General features: G+C 33.8%; 1 protein-coding gene across 2 annotated transcripts; it reads right to left on the bottom strand.

Annotated features, from left to right (window-relative positions):
* Nucleotides 1-795: 795 nt before the first annotated feature.
* Nucleotides 796-25,127, bottom strand: LOC101899442 (klaroid protein). Of its 2 annotated transcripts, XM_059119946.1 has the most exons (8): nt 24,781-25,127; nt 18,523-18,734; nt 11,247-11,834; nt 10,708-11,183; nt 10,449-10,637; nt 3,016-4,614; nt 2,758-2,870; nt 796-1,135 (listed from the first exon to the last, which is right to left on the bottom strand). In XM_059119946.1, exons 2-8 carry the CDS (start codon nt 18,678-18,680, stop codon nt 923-925), a joined length of 3,336 nt encoding a protein of 1,111 aa, XP_058975929.1. In that variant the 5' UTR covers nt 18,681-18,734; nt 24,781-25,127; the 3' UTR covers nt 796-922. The 2 variants fall into 2 exon arrangements, with proteins under 2 accessions (XP_058975929.1, XP_058975930.1); XM_059119947.1 differs by lacking the exons at nt 18,523-18,734; nt 24,781-25,127 and adding an exon at nt 15,534-15,634.
* Between the last annotated feature and the right edge of the window lie 2,031 nt (nt 25,128-27,158).

Genomic DNA, 27,158 nt, shown 5'->3' with positions numbered 1-27,158 from the left:
TTAAATTGCCATTTGAAAATACAACGTTTTAAATTATTATTTCAATATTGCTTTTTATTATAATTAGAATATTAAATTAAGCACTTGCAAGCCGTAAGCAAGAAAAGAAATCAATACAAATAGTTTGTTAACAAAATGAAGAGTTTAAAAGATAAGAAAATAAAAATTAAAATTAAATGCCGAGCATTATATACAAAAGTTTGATTTTTTATAGGTAGATAGATTAGTTTTCGCAAAGATTAAGTAAAATTAAATAAATATTTTAAAATTACAAGGATACATAAGTTTTTAAAACAATGACATGCTTAAAATTATGAAGAATGACTATACATACAAAAGTAGAAAAGCTGCAATTTAAGTTGGACTGGGTGGGCGGGAAGGAGGTAGTAATCGAGTCTGAGAGTTAATGAAAAGCGTTGTGTTGTGATTAAGGAAAATAGTTGCACTTATTATCTAAAAAGTAAATAAAGTGTTACCTTATTGTTAATGGTTTTGTTAATAATGAACCTGCTTAGGGGTCCTTCTAAACTTGCACTTTAGGGTTATAGAATTTCAACGTGTTAAGGCTAAGTTTGATTTTTCTGTTTGCAAATCCGCAACAAACCACATAAAGGCACTTATTTACTTTAGCTGAGTAGTAGTGATAATTCCATAACTATACCTAAATACATACATACATATCTAACACAAATTTATACTTAGATTTTAATTATTTACATATGCTTTTCACTTTGTTTTTCCTAACTAAACTTAAAATTAAGTAATTTTTTATGATTTTGTGCTTTTCTTAAATACTATGTTTGTTTAACTTAATTATATTATGGCTAAGTTTAGTATAGACATTTTTTGGGGGAGAATGGGAGGGATGTATTCACTTTTTTCTTTTGGCTTAGTATTCTGTCCTATTCCATTTTGTTGATGCTTATGTGGTTGGTGGTTTACCATGTACCCGGAATCGATAGAGACACGTGTATAGCGGTTGACCATGATTCGATTCAATACGCAACTCCACAATTTCATAGGGCCGATTGATATTTTGATTTTGCACCGGGAAATACTGCAAAGAGGCGTCGTTATCAGCGTATTCATACTCACCGAAGAGAACGGGTTCTTGATCCTTTTCGTGTTCCAGACCCTGCAAAAGGGAGTGGGGGTAAATTATAAAAAGAGTTTTGTTAAACGGCACACCAAAAACTAATGTTATCTACAGAAGTCCTAAAAATGAAATTATTCATCCGTAAAACCGCAAATATACTTCGTCTCCGATTTTCATTTCTAGTAGAACCTCAAAAGGTGTTTTGCGATAGAAAGGCCTTGTCTGTCAATAACAGACGTTCAGAAAGTATTCTATCACAAGGAGAACATCAAGAGTTCTTCGCGCTACACAGGGTCCGCTATCTAGAGCCCCTCCCAAAGTTCTTTAACTCTAACTATGGAGGCATTTTAGAGGTTCAACTACGTTCAGAAGTATTTTAAAGACTATTAAAAACTCTTATATATGTGGGAGACCTTTAGTCAATTCTGTAGCCATAGAACCTCACAATGTGTTTTGCAAAAGAAAGGCCTTGTCTGTTAATAACCTTTAAAAAGTATTCTATCATAAGGAGAACATCAGGAGTTCTTTCTATGCAAGATCTTCCCAAAGCCATCAAAAACTCTTATATCTGTGGACCACGTTTAGTCTATTTTGCAGCCAAAGAAAATCTTCATTCTGTAGGATATTTTCAGAGGTTCTGCAATGTACAGGGTTCCTTCAAATGGTTTTCTTTCTAAAATAACCTTCATAAAGTCTTTTATCTATATGGGAACTTCAGATAGTCCTCTATTCATAGGATACCCCAAAAATATTTGTGCCTGAAACACATTTAGAAGGTATTTTTTTCACTAAGACCTTCAGAAGCTGCTCTATTTATAGCAGGCTTTCAGAAGGTATTTTAACTGTTTAAGATTGACAAAGGTCCTCTAACTATAAGATCCTTTAGAAATTCTTCTAACTTTAGAATACGTTCAAAGAGATTTCTATCGGCAAAGGTCCTCTAACTATAAGGACCTTCAGAAATTCTTCTAAAGGGACTTCTATCTATAGAACTAAATTTTATAGACGATCTTTATAAGTCTTCGGTCAATATGAGACCTTTTAAAGTATCTTCAGAATCTCCTCCAGGCATTAAAGAGCTTGAGAAGGTATTTCTCTATAGGAGATTAATGGGGGACCTCCAGAAAATATAACATCCGTCCGAAAGATCGTCTATCTTTGGGATTCTCTAGGTTCTCTAAAAATTGAAGTCCCTCAAAGGGAATTCTATCTCTGGGAAACCTCAAAAGGTCTTCCATCAGTAGAAATCATTGGAAGGTCTTCCATCTTTCGGGTCAGAAGGTCTCCAAGCTAAGGGATATCAATTAAATATAAATTAGATTAGGTCTTATCTCTAAAAGAGCGCTTCAAACGGTGTTTTGTCTATAGGAGATCTTCAAAAATGTCGTCTTTCTATGATACCTTTATAAAGACTCCTAGCTGCAGAAGTATTCTGGAAGGTCCCCTGTTTCCAGGAGAAATTCAGACGAATTTGTTTTTAAACCTGTGACTGACCATTCAAAAAATCTCAAGAAACTTTCAGAATACCCTCCATTTCTAGAACATCTTGAGAAGATCTTCTTAATGTCTAAAGAACATCTTCAAAAAGATACTTGCCCAAAGGAGTTTAAAGGTCTTTATTTTAACAAATTTTTAAACTAAATCTAATTTTAGTAACTTACCCAAACTGTGAAATTCTTGGGCGCAGAATCAATAGCTCCATTGGGTGCCAAGCTTTTGGGTATATGCTCCAGGGTAAAGCCAGTTACATAGACCAATGAGTTTAATTTCAACACTGAAAAACATATATGGATAAAATAATTAAGCACCAGATCCGGAGCACAACTGGAACTCATTTCTAAGTGACTATAGAAATGAGTTTCAGCTCTGTTTCCAATTTCTTCTCCCTCTTCTAACAGGTAATTCACATAAATTCTTACCCAAAAATCCAGGGAAACCCTGAAAGGCCCAACATTCACCAGGTTGGACATTAGGAGATATGGCCACACGTGGGGTATTTGTGGGATACCACAAGGGAATACCGAAAATGGATATTTGAGCCGATTTGGTTTGATAACTTTCCGTACAGCGTGTAGACAATATTTGACCACCAGCCGATTCCAGGGCGAAATCAACCAACCCCGTTTTGTCGGCATCATAAATAGCCAAAACCGATTTCACAATATTGCGAACTTCTTCCTCGGACAGAGCAGCCTTGATTTGCCCCTCCAGCTTGGTGTTGGTCTCTTTGTGTTTATTCTCCACGGCTATTATGATTTCTTGTTTTAAACGCTCACTTATGTCACGCATTAGGAACATGGCAGATTTGTCAATTTCTTGCTTGATTTTATCATGGGTACGATTGTTGATGTCCGACAGGCGTTGTTCCAAATAATCCTTGGCCACAAACATTGAATTGACCCAATGTTGTAAATCACCATCATCGAATTTAGAGGCATCTTTCAGCGACGAACTAAAGCCGAGGATGTCAATCAGAGAAAGTTTCACTTGCTGATTCAGCAAATGGAATTGTTCCTCTTTGAGGGTATTCAATTTGGTGGAGATTTCTTGCATGAGATTTGAGAACCGCTGATCGGTGTTGAATTCCAATTCCTGCAGACGTGCAAGTAGATCATCTTGGGTCTGTTGCAAATGTTTAATGGAATAGTGGAGATCTTCGTTTTCGGAGAGTTTATCGCTGAGGGAAAGTTTGATGAAAGCCACCTCTTGGCCCAAATTTTCAATAATCAATTTCTGTTGTTCCAAAAATGCAAAATTATCGGAACCATCCTTCGCGGCGGCACCTTGGAAGTTTTGTAATTCCAAAAGTTTGTCATGTAGTTTTTCATTGATCTGCGAGGAGATTTCATCGTGTATGTAGGTGGTGAATAGAGAAGATTTTAAAAGCTTTGCTATCAGAGCATCGAGATCCAAATTTTCCACCAAAGTGTGATAATGGGCATGATTGTTAATTTCCAAAGTTTGGGAGACCAAACGTTTTATTTCCTCTATGTTTTTGGTAGACAGTTGTACGGGCAATTTGAAATCCGAGCCTTCCTGTAGCTTTACGATAACTTTTTGTACTATTAGATTGAGGTCACTATCGCTGAGTGTTACAGCAGTGTCTTGATCACGTTTTTGCCGCGATATAACTTCCAAATTTTCCTTCATTATTTGTACTATTAAATTAATTTGTTTCGATGATAGCTCCGACGATGCCTTACTCGCTTGCAAATCCAACTTCTTTTGTTGTTCTTGTAATTTAAGGTCCACCAATGTTTGAACATAGGAATTGATGTGATTCAAAATATTTTCATAATCCTCGGTGGGCATGGAATTTTCCATAGCTAATTTGATGTTATCCAATTTCTTTTGACTAGAACTTTGTTGGCTAGAGAAGAATAGAGGTAGAAAGCTTTTGATGGCATGGACATTGGTATACAACGATCCTCGGAGGGTGGTGATCAGCGAGAGGGGCAGCAGAGAATTCCAACTTTGCGTATACACGACACGGTCTTCTTCATCCAACAGGTACCAGGCTAAGGTGGTGGTGTGGGTGTGGGTGAGGAAAGTAGAAAGAAACAAAAAAGCAATGGATTAGAAAAATACTCGCTGCATAATGTGGAACCTTCTTCATTTGTTATACAAAAATAAATACGGGGTAAAACAACGAGGTTGGGTTGATCAACATTTAGTAAAGGGTTTTGTATTTAAGCAGGGGAGAAAATTTAAAGGCCAATTATAAATCTAAGTAAATTTGTTTAAGCGTAGCTAACAATTTTAAAAAATACGAAAAAAAACAAACAAACAAAAATAACAAATGAAGAAGGATAGAGTATTTTTCCAATTCGTTGCCAACTGTTTTCCCCTTTTCTGCTCTTTACCACCACTCACACACACAGTTACATATAGTCATACATGAAACATAAAGGAATACTTACCACCTTAACTCAGCCCGCCCACCCAAGTTATATGTTTTAGAACGTACCCTCCTCCCCTTTCAACCTACCCCTAAAATTTTCGAAAGCTTATGGGAAAACATTAGTTTCTCAAGGAATTTGCAGATAAAGAGTCGATCTATTAAACTGATGTTAATGTTTATTTCTCAAACCAAACTTAGCTTCATTTGAAGTACTTAGAGCTACCCGAGCATATTTGTCCAAAAACGAAAATGAAGGGGTATATACGAATAAATAAGAATAAGCAGAACATTTGGTTAATTGATACGGTCCCAAAACGGTGGAAGTGAAAAATAATAACGAAATTCTGTGGACCGATGTGGATAATACTCGGTGTTTTTTTTTTTTTTTTTTTTTTTTTTTTGTATTAAAGCTGAATCTATCTAAATACCAAAAATTTTCATTATATACTGGTATGACTTTTTGAATATAAAAAATAAATAAAACCATTTCCCATAAGCTTTCACTTGTCCTCCTCATAAACTTCCATTTATATCATACAATTGACAACTCAGGAAAAAATTTTGTTTGTGTGTGTGTTTACAAAGTGTTAGGGACATGTTTTTATTTATTCAATAAACAAATTAATATTAAACGATTTTAGAACTAAAAAATTGTAGACAGCGAAAGGAAGAGAAAAAATGACAATATATTTTTAAAGAAAATTTTCATTTTATCTTAATATTTTCTGTTAATGTTGTTTAACAACTATTTTTGTTCTGTTCTTTCATTTTAATATCAAAAGTAAAGACACACAGTGAATTAAGAAAAAAAGATAGAAAGAATACTACATATATACAGGGCGTTCCAAAATAAATGGGGATAAAAATTGAAATGCCTTATGACGGAGTGACCTCTCAATAGGTAAAATTTAACACTTTTGGGTTTATAGCTAGGAAAGACTTCAATTTTCCAAATAGATAAGGATCGATCTTACTATGAAGTCCTTGATTAGAACCAGAGTATAAATTAGATTTTATAAAAATTTCTAAATAATTGCAAAACAAGTTAAAAACAAATCTAAAATTTATCTTCGAAGATAGGAGGCCGTTAAAAAAAATTGGACTTTAAATTTTTTGGTCTGGAAGATTTGTTTTCAAATATGGCGGCATCGTTACATCTTTCCAATATATATTAGAAGAGAGAAGAATTTCGAATCGTATTTGAAGGGTCCCTATATAAAATTTACAGAAGACAACTGACCATTTATTTCAAAAAACCTTTCAAAGGACATAAGACATAAGGCCGGCCTTCTTTTCTTTGGAGGTAAAAATAGTCGAATTTCCAAAATATTCTAGATGGAAAAGAATTTCTCCCTAGGTCCCGGCAAAAGATGTTTATGTCTTTAAAAGATCTCTGACTCTTTATGAGAAGGCTGTTTGAGAAGGCCATCCACAACAGAATATAACATTCATAACGAAACCCTAAAGATTTTGAAATTCTAAGTGTTTTTTTATACAAGACCAAAATTTCAATATTTGAGGAGTTCTCTATGGGAATGTCATCTTCTGGCCCTCCATAGGAACAATTAATGGCTACAATTATAAGCTCAATTATTCCTGAAGGAAAGATCTTCCCAGATGCACGTAAGAGGGAAAAATGTTGTGTATAAAAATATTGTAGAATGTCTTTTCCAAAAGTATTTTTTTCCTCAAACTCGGTAGGACCTGCTTATGGCTCTTCGCTAGAAGACTGCTAGATTATCTTTGAAATAGGATATCTGCTCTTTTTTAAGACAAACATTTGATCATATAAAATATATCCTTTATTTTCTATGAGAATAATCTATCAATCCCTATATGAATTCCCACACGCTGATCTTCTATCAAAAAACGCCATCTAGTCTGCTATTACTGAAGACTAACTGATCGTTTGCTCTTCTCTGAGAGACATTCAAATATTTTAAAAAGGAATCTTTGATCGATATATGTTAGAAGCCATCTCGTCTTCTTTAAGAAAAGAGTTTTGTTTTCTTAGAGGAGACTTTTGAAAAAGCAGCCTGTACTTTTTTGAACTTTTGGTATTCTTTGTGAGGAGAAAAGCTTGCAGAATTAAAAAATAATTCTTGTCATCTAATAATTTTGCAGTTTTTACTTGAAGGAAACAATTTTGAATTTGTAGACGATTAATATGCCTCTCCTGGTGTTCTTCAGACACATCTTGCAGTATTTGATTACAAGACGATTTTTAGGCCTTCCAACAAATTGGCTTCTGATTTTTGTGTAAGACTATGACCAAGTGTAAGAAAATTTGACTATTCTCCATATTCATCAATGAGCTCACTGTGGCCAAATTATCTGAGAAGACATTGAATCCATCTTAAAAGGGTTTATCTATAAATTTTTTCGTGGGACGATTTGTATTGTCCTATGTTCATGCGATGTGGAACAATCTTCTGAGAAGACATTCCAGTCCTCTTTATAAAAAAGTCACATAGTTCCTACGACTCCTAAATTTCATCTAACCCTCCTCTCTTTTTATTCTTTTTTATTCTTGAAAATGACTTCTTTCCAAGTTGTGTCACTATATTTCTGAGTTACCCAAATGGAAAATCTTGGAAATATCAAGTCTTTATGATTATTATTCTTGTGTTCTGTCATTCAGTAAGGAAATTTTCGTTGATAAAGAGTGCACTTTTCTGTCTAATTGAATTCCCAATTAACTAAATTTGTTCTCCGTCTTTTGCGATTGTGATTTCAGTTTAAACGTTTCTAATTAGTTTATCCCATCATTTCAATTTCAATTAACCCTGTATATATAACAAAAAAAAATAATAAACTATATAATATTATGATGTATTAGTTATATAATACGTTTTAAAACTAAAATGATATTTTAGATATTTTTTTTGAAATATATGTAGTGAGAGAAAAAAATTATATATGTATTTTTTTATATATTGCAGCGGTTGGTTTTGGTTATAACACTCTATCCTTCTCCAAATTTGCTATTTTTTGTGAATGCTTTTAAAGCGCTTTGCACGATGGTTTGTTTTGGTTTGGAAAATCGCTAGGTTTCCTTTTTAAATTGAGTGGGGGAATGGGAGAATCCATATTTATGGATTTTTTTCATAATTTTTTGTATTAGGCATGGGGGATGGCAAATGGTTTTGTTTTTGTGGGATGTATGTAAGAGAATTAAACTAAAATCGATATTAACCGAGAAAGAAAAAATGCAAAAAATTTGTACGTTTTTGTTGTTTATAGAGCGAGAAAAATAACTAAGACTAAGAGCTATTACTTACGAGGCTAAATATAAAAAATAAATTTATTAAAAAAATCATAGTAGTAGTGATTGTAGGAAAATGCCTGGAAAAGGGTGATATTGAAGAGAGTATAAAAAATAATAACAAACAAAAAAATAAAATTAAAAAATAATCACAAAAAAACATAAAATAACAAAAAAAAAAAATACTAACAAAAAATACTAAAAAATCAATGAAAAAAATACTAAACAAGAAAGAAAACAACACGCAAGATTTTACAATGGACAACGTTATGTAACAGTATTTTAATGTGTTTTTAGAAAATAAAAATTTTTAAATGGCAATTTGGAATTTTAGATAATATAACTATCTATAGAAAAAATATATTTCTAATTCCAGTAATCTTTTTCAAATTGATGAAAAGGGAAGTTTTTTAGTAAAGTATAAGAATGGCACAAAATAATGTTGAATAACATAGAAAACAATTTTATTTTCAAGTCTTTTAATCTATACCCTAAATATAAATATATAGAATTAAAATCTATATATCAAAAAATGGGAAAATTAATGTTAAAACATTTCAATTTTATTTTGAGAAGCTAGCTGTTGTTTTCTTTCCATGAAAAAAAGTATTGGTGAAAACGCAAAAAAAAAAGAAACCTAAATTCTTCGAAACTTAAATAAGAACTTTAGAAAAAAATATTCCTCACTAAATCATAAAGTATTTGTAAAAAGTATTTATACGCGATTGGAAGCAACTCAAAATTAAACACGTTCGAAATGTTCGTCACGTTGAAATAATTTACGGCCCTCATCGACGATATTTTGCGAGACGGTCTTTAAATATAGAAAGTAATCGGCAGACCAATCGCGCACGTTTTCAATACGATTGAAAGCCTCTTGTTTATATGCTTCATATTTCGCCTCATTTATATATTCGGATATATCGATTTTAGGTAATTCGGGTAATTGGAAATTATATTGAGAAAATGATTTAGGAGGGAAGGGTTCATTGGGATGTAAATAATAGTAAGTACCTGAAATCGAAATTGAAAAACGAAAATATATATAATATAGATAAAAATGTTATTAGAGATATGGTAATCAGCCAAAAGAATATTGTAAAAATAATAACAATACAACGTGCAACGCAAACAATTTTAAAAATAGTATATCACGCAGTAAATATTAAATTTTATTTCAATTATCAATCGTTCTCAAGTGTCTTATATTAATCAAGAAAAATAAGGAACTTAAAGTGTCTCTTTCTTTCTCTCTCTCTCTATCTGTATCAAAGAAACCCCAGAAAACTTCCTAAAAGTGACCCATCCATAAAAAAAAAAACATTTAAAAACTTTAATTCCAAATAGATCTCAAAAATATTCATACTTGAAGGTCTTAAAGGTCTTGTATTCATGGAGAACCTTAAAGGTATTCTATCCAAATGACCTCTAAGGGTTTTTGTCCAAAGGGGACCATGCAGGCATTATATCCAAAAGACCAATAAGGTCTTCTGAAAAAGTGCTAAAAGGTCTTCTATCCATAGAAAATCTGAAAAGTCTTCTATTTATAGAATTCATAAAATGTCCTCTATGAATAGAAGACCTCAAAGGCCTTCTATCTGTAGTGGACCTATCTATCTATCTATCCCTCGAAGATCTAAAGGTCCTCTACCTAAAAAGTCTAATAGAAGAGCTCGAAAGTCTTTTATGCACAGAAAATCTCAAAGGTCTTCTATCCATAGAAGACCTAATAGGATTTTTATGAATAGACAACCTCAAATTTTTTTCTATCAATATATGACCTCAGGGCTTTTCTATCCATAGAAGACCTCAGAGGTTTTCAATGCATAGAAGACTTGTAAGATCCATTGAAAATTTCAAAGACTTATTCTGCCCAAAGAAGACCTCTAAAATCTTTTATCCATAGAAAATCTCAAAGGTCTTATATCCATAGACGATCTCAAAGGTCTTCTATAGGAGACCTCAAAGTGCTTCTATTCAATGAAGACCTCAAAGGTTTTCAATCTATAGAAAATCTAAATGATCTTTTATTGATAGAACACTTCAATAGTCATTTAAATATTTAAGACACCCCATGCTCTTTTTGGTCCTTTGGGTCTAGAAGTCTTGATTTTTACGATTTTTTAAAATTAAAATTTACTGAATGCTTAAAAGCCGAATAATAATTACAAAAAAATAAAACTTACCCGCCAACAACAACAATGGCAACAGCATCAACAAAAATAAGAGGAAACGTTTTTTGCTCTTATTATCAGCACTTGAAGATTGCAGCAACCATGTGTCCAAACATAAAACCGATGATATAAACAAGTACAGATTACGTGTGAAATATGCAAAAGCCGAGGTTATGCCATAAGCCATTGAACCAAATAACCCTATATTTGCATAAATAAAATAAAATTTAGTAAATAACAACAGAAAAACACATTTGAATTGAAAACCAACCTCTATCTTCTTCAGCCAATTTCGTGTGATACATACTGCTGCTGCCACTATAGCTGGTGTAACGGCCAACTCCTCCGTTTTGTTCACTATTCGACGACCCAGTAATGCTGGACCATGTTGTGGTCAGGGTGGTAACAATGGTGGTAATGAAACGCATTAACCAGGACTCTTGCTGCAATTGGTGATCCTGGTTGTAAAGATTTGTGGCGGTTCTACGATATGTATAATCAACCTCATCACCCGAATCATAGGCCAATTTTTCAGCAGCCCTTCTATTTTGGCTGTATTTTGAAGATTCATAGCGACGTCGTATGTATTCTTCTTGGGCAGGATCACGTTCAATCATGTAATTGATGCGTTCATGATGATTTTCCAAAGATTTGCGGGACATATTGGGCATGGCAACAATGCCGGGGGCCAATACACGACGGTGTGGCGATAGTTCAGAGTAGGTGTAATCTGTTTTGGGGGTGGTCCTAGCAGAAATAAAAAATAATTAATATAAAGAAAATATTAAAAAAAATTTCCGTTGAACTTACTTCCAGTATTCTCCAGCCTTTTTGTATTCCAAATAGGCCACGTGATCACTGGCCTCCAAATTATCCAAACTAAAGGAGTTGCCCAAAAATCCACTCAAATATGATTTACTTTTGCTCAATTCCTTTTCACTGTTCAAAACATTTTGTGTGTGCTCCTTGATATTTTTCTCTTCATATCGTGTTTCGATTTGAGCCTTGGATGCCTTAGCACCCCCGCCACTTCCTCTTGAGGAATATTGGGAAGCGAAATGTGTTATAAAATTGCTGGCTTTTGGTGTTGATGTGGCTACATTGCCTCCAGATTTTTTGGTCTTTGTCACAACAGTTGTGGTGGTACTGGAGGTTTTGCTTTCTGTTACCCCGCCGCCAGTTTGACTTCTAAACTGTTGTTGTTGTTGCTGCTGGGAATTACTAGAAACTGATGTTATAGCCCTTGTATTTGTTGTTTTTGTTTTATTTTCAGGACTATCATCGCTGGAGTAATCTGATGTTTTGATTTTGGTTTGTGTCATTTTGGAGGGACTATTTTTACCACTAGCCTCGACCGATGAAGATGATGTCACTTCCACGGTCTCTTCAATTATGGTTCTGGAAAGAATGAGAAAATAAAGTTAATATTGTTGATTTTCAGGATGGAATATCAAATAATTATATATAATTTCAAATGCTAAACCAATTTTAAATCTCGAAATAAATCTCTGTCATAAGAAAGTCCTCAATTCGGGATGAACGAAGCGGACTGGAAGCAAGGTTGCATTTCTCGTACCTATTGAACCACCACTAGTAATTAGTAACATTAAAGCTTAAGTATAATACTTTACAAAAGAACTGCTGAGTTTTTAAAATAAAACCGATCTCGAAACGTGCTCATAGGGGGAGACAAAATTTTTTTAAAAATTTTATTGAATGAAAGCAAAAACTTTCAGAAATAGCATCAAATTTTAGAATAAGTTTAGTCCTGTTGGAATGTCGAAGGTCTGCAGCCAAAATGATTTCGTGCCCAAGGCTTTAATACACCCTCCAGAATATTTTCGCGATAATATTCGGAATTTATTCGGATTCCACGGCCGTTTAATACGAGCGGAGAGCGACAATGCACATTTTTCACACATTTTCAGCTGACCTCTTTGGCAAGTAAACACGATCATTTTGTTTGTTTGTTTACAAACTGCGGGACAACGAATGTTTTCACATCGGAGAAAACCAAATTCGGCACTTCACCACTTTCGGCCAAGCGAAGCATCTCTTAAGTTCTTTTGAGTCCATTTTCTTAATGTTGCGGTGTAAGTTCTTGCACTTTTTGGAATATTAATGGCTTTACGAGTTCATTTTTCAATATTTGCCGTATGGAATATCACTTTTCGAATCATTTCTGCTGATGTTGCTGTTTTCTTCCGTCCACTGATGTTGCTGTTTTCTTCTGAAGTTAGTTGCGGTTTGTTCATCTCACCCTATATGTTAATCATATTTTTAAGTACACAATATTGAGAATTAAAGAAGCGAGATTACAGCCAGTTCTGTTAAAATTCCTCAAAACACCCGATATTCCATCTATATAGTCAATTCTTTACAAGACATTTTTCTACGCAGTGAGAAATCAAAAAAAAAGTCTTACATTCAACCTCGAAGCAAATTTTCAAATAATTCACAAAAAAATACTTTGCTCTTCGTTTAACGCAGAATAAATATGTAAGAAAAATAAACTATAAATAAATAATTAAAAAAAATACATAAATTATGTGTGTGCGAACGAAATGTATAGAAACATTTTCAAACGTGTTATTTGACCTTGAAATTTTAAAATATGCTGTTTGGAGGGAAAACGGAGACGACGACGACCACAACAATGAAAGTATTCAACACAACATGCTGACGACGTCTATGACATGATAACGATTTCAATAATTATGAGGTGCGGTAGGGTAGTTTCTGGTTGAATGAACAATACTGGTGGATGGCTGGCTTCTGATTTATGTAAGGCCAACAAACTAATGACGGTCAAAATCGACCAGAGGAAAATAAAAAGCAATAAAGTTATAACGTAGAATAAACACCAATGCGGAATTACGTCATGGTTTAAAGGGAACTCGGAATGTTTTAGGGGAGAAAAATAAAAGGTTACGAGAATTAAAATAAGTTTGTGGTCGGCGAAGTTGAACACGCTGCTCCGTACAAGAAATTCCTGATAAAATTAAAACATTGGATTATTAAGAGATGGTATCTAAAAATTCCGTTTTTATGCATAGTAGAACCCCAAAAATGTTCACTGACGGGGACACAATGGGTATACAACTCTGGACATGCAGATAGAAAAGATGAATATCAACTAAACACTCAATAGTTAAACAAATCTCACGGAGTTGGTTTTTATTCTACAAAATTCCTCTGCCAGCAGCCAAAAGATTATAAACGACAATGTTTAAATAATATTTCGTCTAGGACTATCAGAGCTACAAACTTATATTCTGAAAGAATACTTTATCGAAGCCTTTCAATCCATTATCATCGATTACGAGGAATACAGGGTGAGATAAAAAACAGCAACAAAGTAAACTCCATAATTTTTACATTTTTTTTTTTTAATTTTTTTAATGAAAACAAAAGAAGTCGGTAATAGCATCATATTTTAGAATACGGTTTAATTTGCTCGAATTGTTCACCTTTGACACGAATTATGGCCTTTAAACGGCCAATGAAACCGTCACATGCTGTCCGAATGTTGCGATATTTGGCCCATTCCCGGCGAAGCGTTTGCTTGAGGTGATCGACACTTTGGTATTTTTTAATGCCAACTTTGCTTTCCTAAATACTCCAGATACAATAGGCCAACGAATTGGTATCTGGAGATTTTGGTGGCTATTGTGCGCTGGAAATGAAGCGAGGAACCACATTTTGTAACCATTCTTGGAAGGCGCGTGCTGAGTGCAATGGTGCTGAGACTTGTTGAAATGTCCAAGGTCTGCGGGCAAAATGTTTGCCTGCCCAAGGCTTTAATACACCCTCCAGAATATTTTCGAGATAACATTCGGCATTTATTTTCTTGTTTGTTTACAAACTTCTGGACAACGAATGTTTTCTCATCGGAGAAAACCAAATTTGGCAGTTCATTACTTTTGGCCAAGCGAAGCAATTCTTTAGCTCTGAGTCTATGTTCTTTCCGTTGCGGTGTAAGTTCTTGCACTTTTTGCAATTTTAGTGGCTTTACCCCGAGCTCAATTTTCAATATTTGCCGAATGGAATATTGCGATATATTCAGCTCACGTGCCACATAAACGCGGTTTTCTAATTTTTTTAAATTGTGGATTTTTATGAATCTTTTTTGAAAATTCGTTGCCGTTTAATTTTTTTTTCTAGACAAAAATGAATTTTTGCAGGTGGTGATCTCACCAGATATCCGAAGAAGTACTGGGGGAAAGTTGGTGGCCTTACAGTGCATTGACAAGCAGCAAGCTGACGCCAAAGAAAAAAAATAACTGTAAGAGACAAAATCATCAGCATAGGTACCCTCGTCTTGAACTAGGCACATGTACTGCCAATACTCAGCATGCACAGCCCCCACCTCCAGACTTGAGCCAAATAAAAAAGAATCTGCCAGTACATGCCTAATGTGGCTCTGATTCCAAATAGTGCAGCGATAGCTTCAATCATGCGCATTAGCCTACATCTAAAGAAATTGTCTACGAAAAATCAGAATATATGTGGAAAAAAATGTCAGAAATATTTCTCCGTCTAAGGGCTTATCATCGGCGTAGAGGATGGATCAACGGTCTATATTAAGGTAACAATGGTATGTTGAACAAGGATTCCAAGACTGTTATCAGTTCTAAAACTTCCTTTTTCATTTTATTAACCCGGAGACACTTGCTTTTGAGTTTATGATTTAAAGTTTCATGCTCACAAATATTGACCTGCTGATTATTTCAGTGAAAATATATATGATTGTATGTGGAGCATTATGGTACCATCACAGCCATAGGGTTAAGTAACATATAGAAATGTTTACCCACTTATAACATGTTTCCATACTCACGACAAGTCTCACTAATCCGCTCCCACCACACAACATGTGGTGAAGTTACCAAAAAAGATCATCAAAAATGCCTTCCATTAAAAATGTAAACAATTCAAACTACACACTATTCACAATATGACATCATAGTTAATTATGGATAGTGGAGCGGCGGCGAAGCAGGTAACAAAACTGAGTGGTTGTGAACAATTTGGAGATGACCAAATCTAAAAATTGCCCGCCATTCGTGTCGGGGTACAGTGTAAACAAAAACAAACCTTTTTTTCTAATTTTTGTTGATTATTTTGAGCGAAGCTTTGTGTTGACTCACAAAAACTGTACTGTAAATAAAGCAAAATACAAAATTGCGCCAATGTGGGCTTGTACTGGAAGTAGTGGCTGACGAGTGGCTGTGGTGCCTAACAAACATGAACACATCATAGTATATAAAACACAGCAGCAACAACAACCGGTGGCCTGTTAATACCACGTTAACGATATCTAAACATGCGAAATTGGTTTTTGATTAGAGGCAGCAGCAGCCAGCCACCCACCCCGCCTAAAGGTGATTTAAATTGTTTCATTTGATAGAAACATCTCTAGAGGAAGAGGGTACAATCATGTTATATCCAGGCAAACATTTGAAAACTATTTGATAGAAATGTTATTAGTTTTCTAACGTACGAGTTGTTTGGAACAAGTTATGTATAGATTTTGCTGATTGTAATCAATGCCACCAAGCGATGACGTTATTGCTTACGTTATAAACTCAGTTTATTTATTTTCGTTTTGTCACGATATTAGTAAAAAAACACGTTTTTTATTAATTTTTTTTATAAACTGAAAGTAAATAGCTAAAGCTTTGATTCGGGAGGCTATGACCATGTATGTTTATGTCTCGCTCACTGTCAACAGTGAGGTAAACTAGATTTTGTTTATTTTTTAAATTAGATTCAAATATGAAATTATTGAACTAGGTAAGGTTGGCTTAGACAATGAAAAATAACTAAACGGAAATAAATACGAACGAAATAAACGTGTAATACAGTTCAATGATTTTGATTTTTTCATTTCAAAATTAGGCATTTATCGATGGCTAAATGATCTAGCAAGGCCGCATTAGATAGAAGTTTACTATGGAGAATTGATTCAGACAAAGCATTTATCTCCAGATTGACTTTCCACACAACCTTCCCAAGTTGCAATTTTCTGAATTTTGGAAACAGATGCTAGTATATACTATTTAAATATTTGAGTGACTAAAAACGACAATAATCTACGCCAAATGCAGGATGTGATGAAAAAACTGCAACCAACTTCAGACAGCTGTCATTTCCAAACCACTCGTCCGACAGCTGTTAAAATTATTCCAGTGACAGCTCATTATATTGTTTACAAGCGTACAAAAGCATTTTGGTGAGAATTTTCCAGAAAAAAGTTATTCGTGATGGAATTCAAGCGTGATAGTGTGATTTCTTTATATTTGGTTGGAAAACCGCAAGTGGCTTTCGTTAGAGCACTCCAGCATTTAAATGTGAATAAATCTTTTGAGTCTCGTACCATCTCTCGTTACCGTGATACTGGTAGCGTAGCCCGACGTCAAGGAAGTGGATGGAAGAGAACAGCAACATCAGCAGAAATGGTTCGAAAAGTAAAGAAGCGACTTGATCGAATACCGCGCCTGTGAGCTGAACATATAGCAATATTCCATTCGAAAAAATATTAAAAAATGAGCTCGGGGTAAAACCACTGAAATAGCAAAAATTTCAAGAACTTACCCGCAACAAACAGAATATATAGTCAAAAGAGCTAAGGAGTTGCTTCGCTTGACCGAAAGTGGTAAACTGCCGAGTTTGGTTTTCTCCGATGAGATAACATACGTTGTCTAGCAGTTTGTAAACAAACGAAATGATCGCGGTTACTTGCCAAAGAGATCAGCTGAAAATGTGAAACTTCGGTTGGCAACCAGAACTCAAGCGCCGGCCATGGTGATGGTGTGGGTCGTCATAACAGCCGATTGTCGCTCTCCGCTCGTATTAATCGAAAGTGGCATCAAAATAAATGCCGAATATTATCGCGACAATATTCTGGAAGGTGTATTAAAGCCTTGGGCACGCAAACATTTTGGCCGCAGACCTTGGACATTCCAACAGGACTCAGCATACCACTAAAAAATACCAAAGTGTCGATCACCTCAAGCAAGCGCTTCGCCGGGAATGGGCAAAAATGCCGTGAAAAAGAATTAGCTGGAAATGAGGCTCGCGATGGATTGCCCAATAAAATCCAAGTATTTTTTAACAAACATTCACTTTAATAGCACTTGAAGACCTCCAGAAAATATACTGATAGCTTTTCAGTTTTTTTTTAATATCCACGTTAATATCGCAAGAAAATATCATTTTCTCCGTTTATAGGTCTGATAGTCCTTGATAGTCGTTCGGAATTTGTTTTTAACAAAAGCTCTGCAAGTTTTTGCAAATTATTATAAAAATCTACTTTAATCGCTTTAGGGAAATTCTCAAAATCCAATTTTAAAGTTCAGAGGGTACTTCAGAAAGTGTTCTTTCAAAAAATCAACGTTTAAAGTTCCGATAGTCCTTCGGAAAATATTCTTACACAAAACCCACGTTTAAAGTTCTGATAGTCCCTCAGAAAATGTTCTTTAAAATATTCATGTTCAAAAGTTCTGATAGTCCCTCAGAAAATGTTCTTTAAAATATCCACGTTTAAAGTTCTGATAGTCCTTCAGAAAATTTTCTTTATAAAATCCACGTTTAAAAGATAGCTGTGATAGTCTTTCAGAAAATATTCTTAGCAAATTCCTAATTATAACTCTGATATTCCTTTAGAAAATATTCTTAAAAATCCCCGATTGTAGCTAAGTTTAGTGATCATCCTGCAGAAAATATTCTTCAAAAGTCCTTGTTTGTAGGTCACAATTATATATTTTAAATACTTTCTCATTTCATCCCAATTCAATATAGTTCTTCAGATTTTAGAATCGAATACATTCTATCACCTAAGTTGTATTTATCTTGAGGCATATCATACTACAATCCAAATAATCCAACAAATTCAATAAAATTGTTTAATATCTTTGCCCATTCTCTTCATTCGCTGTAGTTTGTTTTTTCTAAATAAGTTTAATCCCCCAAACAGGTATGCTGTCATGAGGAAATCACTTAATATAGCTATTACTCAAATCTATGAGAAAAATATTTTTTTTTTTTTTTAAATATTCGTATTATTTTAAGACCAAATACTCACCGAACATTTGGTAATTGTGATGTCGTGGACTTCTTTTTGTGATGATGTGTATGTGGCTCATCACCAATGTGATCACAATTTTCGTGGTCACAACTGGAACGTAAAAATGGGGTTTTTGATCGAGACCTACGTCTCGTTTCCATGGTATGTTCACTCATGTCTTACCCGATGTAAATGTTACCTTCTTGTTTTCTTTCCGGTGGCCAAAAAATCTGTAAATATCAAGAAAAAGTTATTATTTAGACGAGAAATTCAAAAACTAAACATAAAATTGTAAACAAATTATTACGAGTTACGCCACGAAGTAACGTAAATAAGTAAGATAAACATTGCGAGCGAGTTCATTTTGTAACATTGATATGAAGAATACCAAGTTTGTATGAAAGATATGAGTTGTTGATAGACAAAGACCTTGAGACATGATTAGAGAAGACCACTACATAGATGGGTACTAACTCATTAGTATGTAATGGGTGTTGTAATTAGCCAAGCATGTTAATGGAATTTTTAATGAAAAACAAGGAAGAATAGATAATAAATGAGCAAGAAAATGAACCTTTTAGAATAGGGTTTGCAATTTCTACATTCGAAAAACTAGACACAATTAATTGAAGGGACATAATGAGATAAGGCCTTGCACTTTCATGAATTCCTTTTTTTTCTGTGGACACAATATTCTCGTTATTTTTACTTCTGGAAATTAGATTTCTCTCTCAAACATATATTATCGATGAGTTGTCGCACAAAACACACCTTAATTCATTGGAGTTTTCAAACTAAAGTAACAAATTTAAAGGTGCTAATTTAAAGAACTAACATCGATCCATCCCAATTTAGAAATCAAACAACAATTAAGAAACTATATTACCACATGGTACTCATTTAAAGCACTCTTCGCCGAGTAAATCAAATAAAATGTAATAAACATCATTTTGACTGTATTTGTTTTGTTAGACTAAAACGAAGAGCCAAACTTCAAGTCTATAATGGAAATCAAATAAAATTTCTTAAAAGTACGAAGGTCGGTAACGGTAAATAAAGCAAAAAAAGGCTGAATCATTTGAATCTGAAGATGATGATAATAAACATCATCGACCTAATTGATACAACAACGATGTGTATCGACAATTTTCCCGCCCAACTGTTTACAACACATTGCCTTTGTCATATGTACGTATGTCTTCCGCCTTTCCAAGCTGTTTTATGATTCACCACAGAAATGTGTTTTTGTGCTCAATTCCTCTTACCCGCTAAATTCCACAACATGTGCTGGACGGAGGTACAACTGATATTTAAATTCCCACCGTTTTCTTTTGAAGCTACGCAGATACTCAATCTTATTTTAAATACTGTGGATTAATCAACATTAAAGGGCAAAAATGCTAATATATTTCATAAAGGGTAGTGGCGTCCGACAAAGCTTTAATATAAATGACAAATTGTTATTAAAAACCAGATCGGAAAAAAATGTCGGACAAAGGCTTAATTAGCTAAAGACAGCTGGAGCATTCAAATACTGGAGAAAAATGTGTGCTAAGAGACAGGCGAGCATTTTATCGAAAAGCAAATAACAGTAGCGTTAGGTTCAACTGGTCCAAGATTTTTATGCCATCCGCCATGAGGTTGATGGTGGATTTTGCTGTCAATAAAAAACCGACTTCTCGTTCGTTTCGATGTTTGCTCCCCATCCCAAAGTCAAGTAATTTCAATGTCCGATTTTGTAATCTGAAAATCTTTTGGTATATATTTTCAAAGGAGTAGAAAGTCAGAAAGAAGAAGGTACCCTTTCATGGAAACGATACCATTTTTGGGGAAATAGACCTACTTTAAATATTAATTAAAAGTAGTTGACATTATTTACTGAAGACGCGCAATGCCAAATGTTAGCTAATTTTGTTAAACATTGAGGCAGAAAATTTCAAGGTATTGTTATTTGGGCACTATATAGTGGTCTTACTTTTAATATTTTTTGAATAATGTTCAAATACATACTAAGAACCAAAATTTTGAAATAACAGCTGGAAATTTGAGTCATAACCTTTAAAATAATAAATCGACATTAAATTATACGTTGACCATAAATATGCTTTAAATTTTTCGAGAATATTTCGCGGTGTTGCAAACGGGATATACCATCCATTTTAGGTACAAAAAGTAAAAAAGCTGTAAGTTCGGCCGGAACGAACTTTGAATAATCTCCACCATTTGGAACGACACAGACAATTTTCTGTTTGAGCCTGTAGTATCCATTTCGAACTTCAAATACCAAATTTGAAAAAATTCCGGCGAATAATGTCGCTAAAATCATCAAAATAACGAATATCGGGAGTTCCCGTTATATGGGGCCTATACCAAAACGTGGACCTACGTGACCCAATTTTCAATACCAAAAATTCTGCAGACATAATATATATTTGAGTAAAATTTTATTAATCTACTTCAATTCGTTCGGAAGCTAGAGTGATTTCCACAGACGGATAGACGGCCAGATGGACATCGCTAAATCGACATTTAATGCTGATCAAGAATATATATACATTGTGGGGTCTTAAATTTATATTTCGACGAGTTACAAACGGAATGACAAACTTAATATATCCTCTATACTATGGTGGAGGGTATAAAAATGCTAAATTGATCGAAATTTTGATTGAAATCTTTAAAATATTGGATACTGGGTGGTACGGTTAAATGGGGACTAAAGAAACGACATTGAAGATTGAAGAAAACATTTTAAGAACAATGGTTCAACGAAAGACCAATAGACCAACAAACGTTAATTTTTTAACTATTTTTTTTTTTAAGACCAAGTGGACGATGGTCTATGCGATGTGTATATTTTTTTATTTTTTTGCTCGTCAAGACTCAAATTCCGCTACATATTAATATTCTATTAACGAAATACCTATATTTCATTCGCAATTCCACGTCATTATTGAAAAACAGGGAATTTTCCTTCCTACCAAATACGTCATGCATTACAAACATTTGGCCCAAAAAATCGAAATCTACCTCAAGCGTCTTAGTTATGCAATTGATATTTTCTTCTTCTGCTGCTGATGATGAGAAAATTTAGCACAACCCAAATAATTAAAATAGACAACGAGACAAAATTGAACAAACAGAAAAAAAACAAGCATACTTAATGTGTGTAAACATAACCGATGTGCAAAAAATATACCAAGGCAAACGAAGAAAAAACAAACAGATCAACTTGAATAAAAATTCTCTGCAGGGATCGCCAAAAGGCAAAAATCAAGGCATCCAGCCAAAACTAAACAAAACCAAAGCGAGAAAAACAGGAACAAATTGGGCTAAGAGAATTTATGTTGACTTAGAACATGTTAGAAATAAACAAAAAAACAGAGGAAATCATTAAAGTCTCAATAAGAAAAAAAATAAACCCAACAAAATAAAAATCGAAATAAGCACAATTTTGTCAACTAAATATAGACGGTAGAATTCGAAAGTTTTCACCTAGTCGATTTTGCTTACATATAGACATTGACGTCAAACATACATTCATACATATGCTCGTTCATATCTCTGTGTTTGCGTGAAACATCGCGAAATAAAAACATACTTTTTTCCTCACTAGTGGATTAGTCAGCCAAAAATGAGAAGCAACAAAGAAAATTGTTTTTCGATCGAAATATTCGCAAACGTTTTGTTCTCATGAAGCAAGTCACACGATGTGATAAAGAAGCAAATGCAAAACAAACATATTTTTGTTTAATCCAAAGCAACAACTGTACTTGAAAACAAAATGTTCGATATATGAAAAGTGAAAAATAAAATTAAATATAAATTTTGTAATATTGTTGAAGGTTGTAACGGCCAATAACGACCTCACACAGTTCATTTATGTCTTTCTAGAAAACCTTATGTATACACTCAAAAATTATTATCATATAAGTTATACTCAAAATCGCTAAAATTTGGAAGCTACTTTATATATGCGATAAATGTATATTGAATATTTTTGCGACTAGTAAAAAAAAAAATTATTAATTGGAAATTGTGACCGAGACCCTCCCTCAAAATCAGAGGGCGAAAATATTCCATTTTCAAAAACTAATATCTTACAAATAAAACCAAAGTATGTGAAAAATTACGATGATTTCCAATGTATTCTTTAATACTGAAGTCTCCAAGTGATACAAACGGAATGACAAATTTAATGGTGGGCCTCCAAGGCGTCTCCCACGAATATTTCGGGTGTTACAAACGGAATGAAAAATTTAATGGTGGGGTTGGGTTTCCGATATTTTAAATCAATGAAAGTCGTAAAATGTTTAAATAAAACTTTTAAAATATTGGTAGGAACTATACGACCTTCGGCGAAAAACGGACATTCATAAGCCCACGATACCCAGGCCAAAAAATTTGGCGTCGAGAACGGAATTCTCTGTTAAGGACTCTCACGCAAATCCTATAGAATCATTATTTATCATCCTAACCTTATCTAGCAGACATCAAGGAAGCTAAAACAATAAGGGGTTAACCCGATAAATTAAATTGTGCAATTTACTGGAAGAGACTCTAAATGAAATCAGAAAGGAAGGTGATTCAGAAACTCGGGAGCAACCTTTCCAATGAAATACCAGCAAATAGCGAGAGGGGTCAAGTTCCTCCTGGAACGCCGTTATGATAAACTCTCTTCGACACACACCAATATTAAGATATTTCGGAAGTTTATAGATATAGCGTAAAAAATAGTTGGGTCTTAGCCTTAACCCTAGTTTAGTAAAAACTCTACAATTTTTTTCCAGGGGAATGTATTTTTATCCTGATTCCGGGAAACTATTTTTTGCTTGGAGGACGGACCCGGGACCTAAGATTTTTGACCTGAAAGTCCGTGTATAAGACCAGGGCTAGACCCGAATCTATATGCCTATATACAATATAGGTATCGTTGGAAAAATATCTATGCAACAAGTGGTCTCATTTGGACCCGGATTTTTATAAAACCCCCAAAAAGTCGAAAAAGGGCCCATTAGGGGGTAAACAAAATTGATGCCAAATTATATCAGACACACCTACCGTTCCAAAATGCTACAATTTGTGCTAATATCTTTTCTGGGTCCCGAGATATTCTTTTCTTCGTTACCCCTGGAAGTAGGAATATTATCCAACATGAATTTGTACCGCTTGATGTTCAAAAAAATAACATTCATTGCATGCCTGTTTTTGCCGATCCAGTGGTGTTTCTGCTCCTCACTAAAATAAGCATTCATAGTAACGGAGGAGTAAATTAAGAAGTCGTATTTCTTTTATTTTAATTTTTAACATTTCCTCGAACTTCCTTTGGGAATTATATACAGCTTAAGAATAAGGAAAATGTTTCATCTTTAACTGTCGCAATAGTTTAACAACTTATATAAAATATGGGCGACGAAGGTGGAAGTAAACGGGTTGTTTACCAAGTACCTCCATTAAGCACATTCCTAGCGCTAGTATATGTACACACGCTATGTATTTCATTTTCAAGGATTTCACAATGTATATATTTCTATTTTGCTTGCAAAACGCTTCGAATTAGCATTACAAATTTCTAAGTGCTGACTTTTTGCAAAGCGCACACCTTGACTTTTCCTCTGTGAATACCTCAATGACAATTGGCAACACTAAATGCTGCTCTGCTCAGCTCTCTCTCTCTCTCCTTATTACAAGCCACCCGGCCAGACGACATTCCTTGAACACACATGTTCATTACTATCCAACAACAAACAAACCAGACAAGACAAAAAAGAAAAACAAACAAGGCAGACACAACAATAAAGGGGGGAATTGGAAATTTTACACGCTGGAGGTCCGCACATGACGCTGACAGTTGTAAAAACAAATCTTAAATTTTCCAAGCGAATAACATAAACAAACAAAATGCTATTGGCTGGCTCAAACTTGTTTTCCTACATTCTTTCATATTTTGCCTGCCACTCAAAATAGGACGCGCTCAGTCAAACAAATGCATGGCGGCGGCAGTTGGCTATTAGAAATACAAACGGCGCACAAACACACTCACACACACCCAAGCGCAAACAAATGAATGCAACAAACAAGCAAACACACAATACGGCAATAAATATATACAATAATTTTTCCTTCTTTTAATTACAACAAAAACAACATAGCGGCGTCGAGACATGGTATACGAAGAAGAAAAAAGTGAAGCACTAAAAATGCGGTCATCAATGTTTTTTGGAGAGTAAGTAGATTTTGATTATCACAATTGATAAACTTTTAAATACCACCTACTTTTTTCAATACAATAATTATGTTGTAGTGTGTTTCTTTTTTGAAAGCAACACTTTTTATATTTTTCTTATCCAGTACTTATTCTATGAAGTTTTTCTTTTCAATTCTTTTACTTTTTTGCACATGAACTGCGCTTCTTTTTCACAAATATTTTCTTAAATATTCTTCTACACTTTGAAAGCTTTTATTTTCCGTTTCTTATTTGAATTAGTCATCAACTATTCTGTTTTATAAATTTTATTTTCTTTTGCACATTTAATTGTATTTCCTTTATTTCTTATTGAAAACACACGCGCAACTCATACACTTGGGGAGTACAGCCAGACACGTCCGTTCAATTTAATTGAAAATATGCGAATGAATGTGACTAGGGATAACAAGGTCGTCTTTGATCTAATCGATATTATGGTAGATGGAATAATCGATTATTTTTTTATTGAGTTAATGTGGTCGCATCGAGAATAGGAATGTCTGCTTACCATATCAATTACAGAAAAATATTTTTTGTAATTATTTAACAGTGCGGAAAATGGATTATATGCCTGGATTTAAGGAAACTGTACAAAAAGATTTAATCATTCAATTCTATAGCAAGTCTTTTTTAAATAGTTTATGGGTTTTTTATGGTGTTTACACATTCCGGTCTCGAATCTAAGTTGTACTTTACTTCAACGATTTTACGATGGTAGAAGAATACAGGAGAATGCATTAACACTTGGAAACAATTATATATCAAACATTTTAAAATGTTTCTTTAAATATAAGAAAATTTTTATTTGTATTCTTATTCGACGTCAAACGGAGGTTATTACAAATTTGAATAATATTTTCTTCAACATAGTCAATTCCAATTTTTTGTCCCAGCAGCTGCGTTAATGCTGCTACCTGTATTCTTCTACATGATCTATTCCAGCACTGCAAAAATGAATGATGATGAAAGTTTTTACTACGATAACCGACTTTCAATGTATGTTATCGAGGAAATTTGCAAAATTGGTAGAATCTTGCTGTTACTGGAACAGAGCAATGTGTAAATAAGGCTTCCCTCTTTTTGCTAACTATTGGTCTGTTCCAGAACTGCAAGAATTTAAAAGTTTTTAGTACGATAACCAATTATCCCTTTATGATATCGAAAAAATTGCAAACCTATTAGGTACTTGCAGGTTCTGGAACAAACCAAATTTCTGGCATTGTGAACAAGTTATGAAGAAAAGCAATATAAACCAATACTAAATAAATAAAATTCAGAAATTTTGTTTCAAATTAATTTTTAACGAAAATAATTTAATTTTAATCGAAAAACTGATTTAATTTAAAATAATGTTTAAATTAATTTTTTTTACAATAGGTTCATGCCTGGTATAATTTGCTCTGTTACAAAATCTACCTTTTTTCGATATCATAAAGCAAAAACTTTAACATTCTTGAAGTTCTGGAAAAACTTATTTTAACAAGTTTTGTCGGTAACTCAAAAAATGGGTTGGACAATCTCATTATTATTTGGTATGTTCCAGAACTGCAAACATTTCAAAGTTTTTACTACGATAACAGATTTTTACTTTTGATATCTAGATTCTTGCAGGTACTGGAATAGAGTAATTGTGCTCCGCAACGTAAAAGTTTCAACTATTACTTTTACACGTTGTGTTCAATTCACTTTAAATAAATGGCGCTCCTTTCTTCTATTTGTATGTTCTCTTCAACAACTTTTTACATCACGACAAGTCAAAGTAGAAAATCTGACACAGGCATTTCATTCAGTTCTATTCATAACAAAACAACAAATGGTCTGTTCCAGAACTGCAAGAATGTAAAAGTTTTGATCGAAAAAAAATACAAACGTAGTAAATTCTTGCAGGTTCTGAAACAGATCAAAGTTTTATCAAAATGGAACAGAGCATATATTATCCATGATAGAATTAAGAAGGAAATGTCATGGATTCATATTCATTTGACAACACCTCATTTTTAGAAAAGTATTTTTAAAAATCCATTGTACATACACAAAGCAGAGATGGAAGCCCGTTTGCATGTAGTTCAATTTGACAAAGTAAATTACAGTAAATTATATTTATCAGCTGTATGCAGGCATTGTTGTTTTTGTCTTCTTAATTTTACATTTCTGTACTGTGTTGCTACTTTCACCACTAAAATAGCACCGGAATGGAGCTATCCTTAGCACTCATTATAATAAATGCCTTCAGTGTAAACGTAGGGTAAATATGTCAAGTGCTATATTTCTTAGCATACTTTGCGGCGCACAGTTTTGAATGTTAGGACTTTTAAAAAGAATATTTTCAAACTATATGTTACATGGTTTTTTATAATTTTTTATATATTGTATGTGAAATAAAAAGAAACCTCTGTTATTTTCTTTA

The sequence above is a fragment of the Musca domestica genome, unplaced genomic scaffold (genome assembly GCF_030504385.1).
Source record: "Musca domestica strain aabys unplaced genomic scaffold, Musca_domestica.polishedcontigs.V.1.1 16, whole genome shotgun sequence".
In the NCBI taxonomy this organism is placed as follows: domain Eukaryota; kingdom Metazoa; phylum Arthropoda; class Insecta; order Diptera; family Muscidae; genus Musca; species Musca domestica.
Note: the sequence above shows the minus strand (reverse complement) of the source record. Positions and strands in the feature narration are given on the sequence as shown.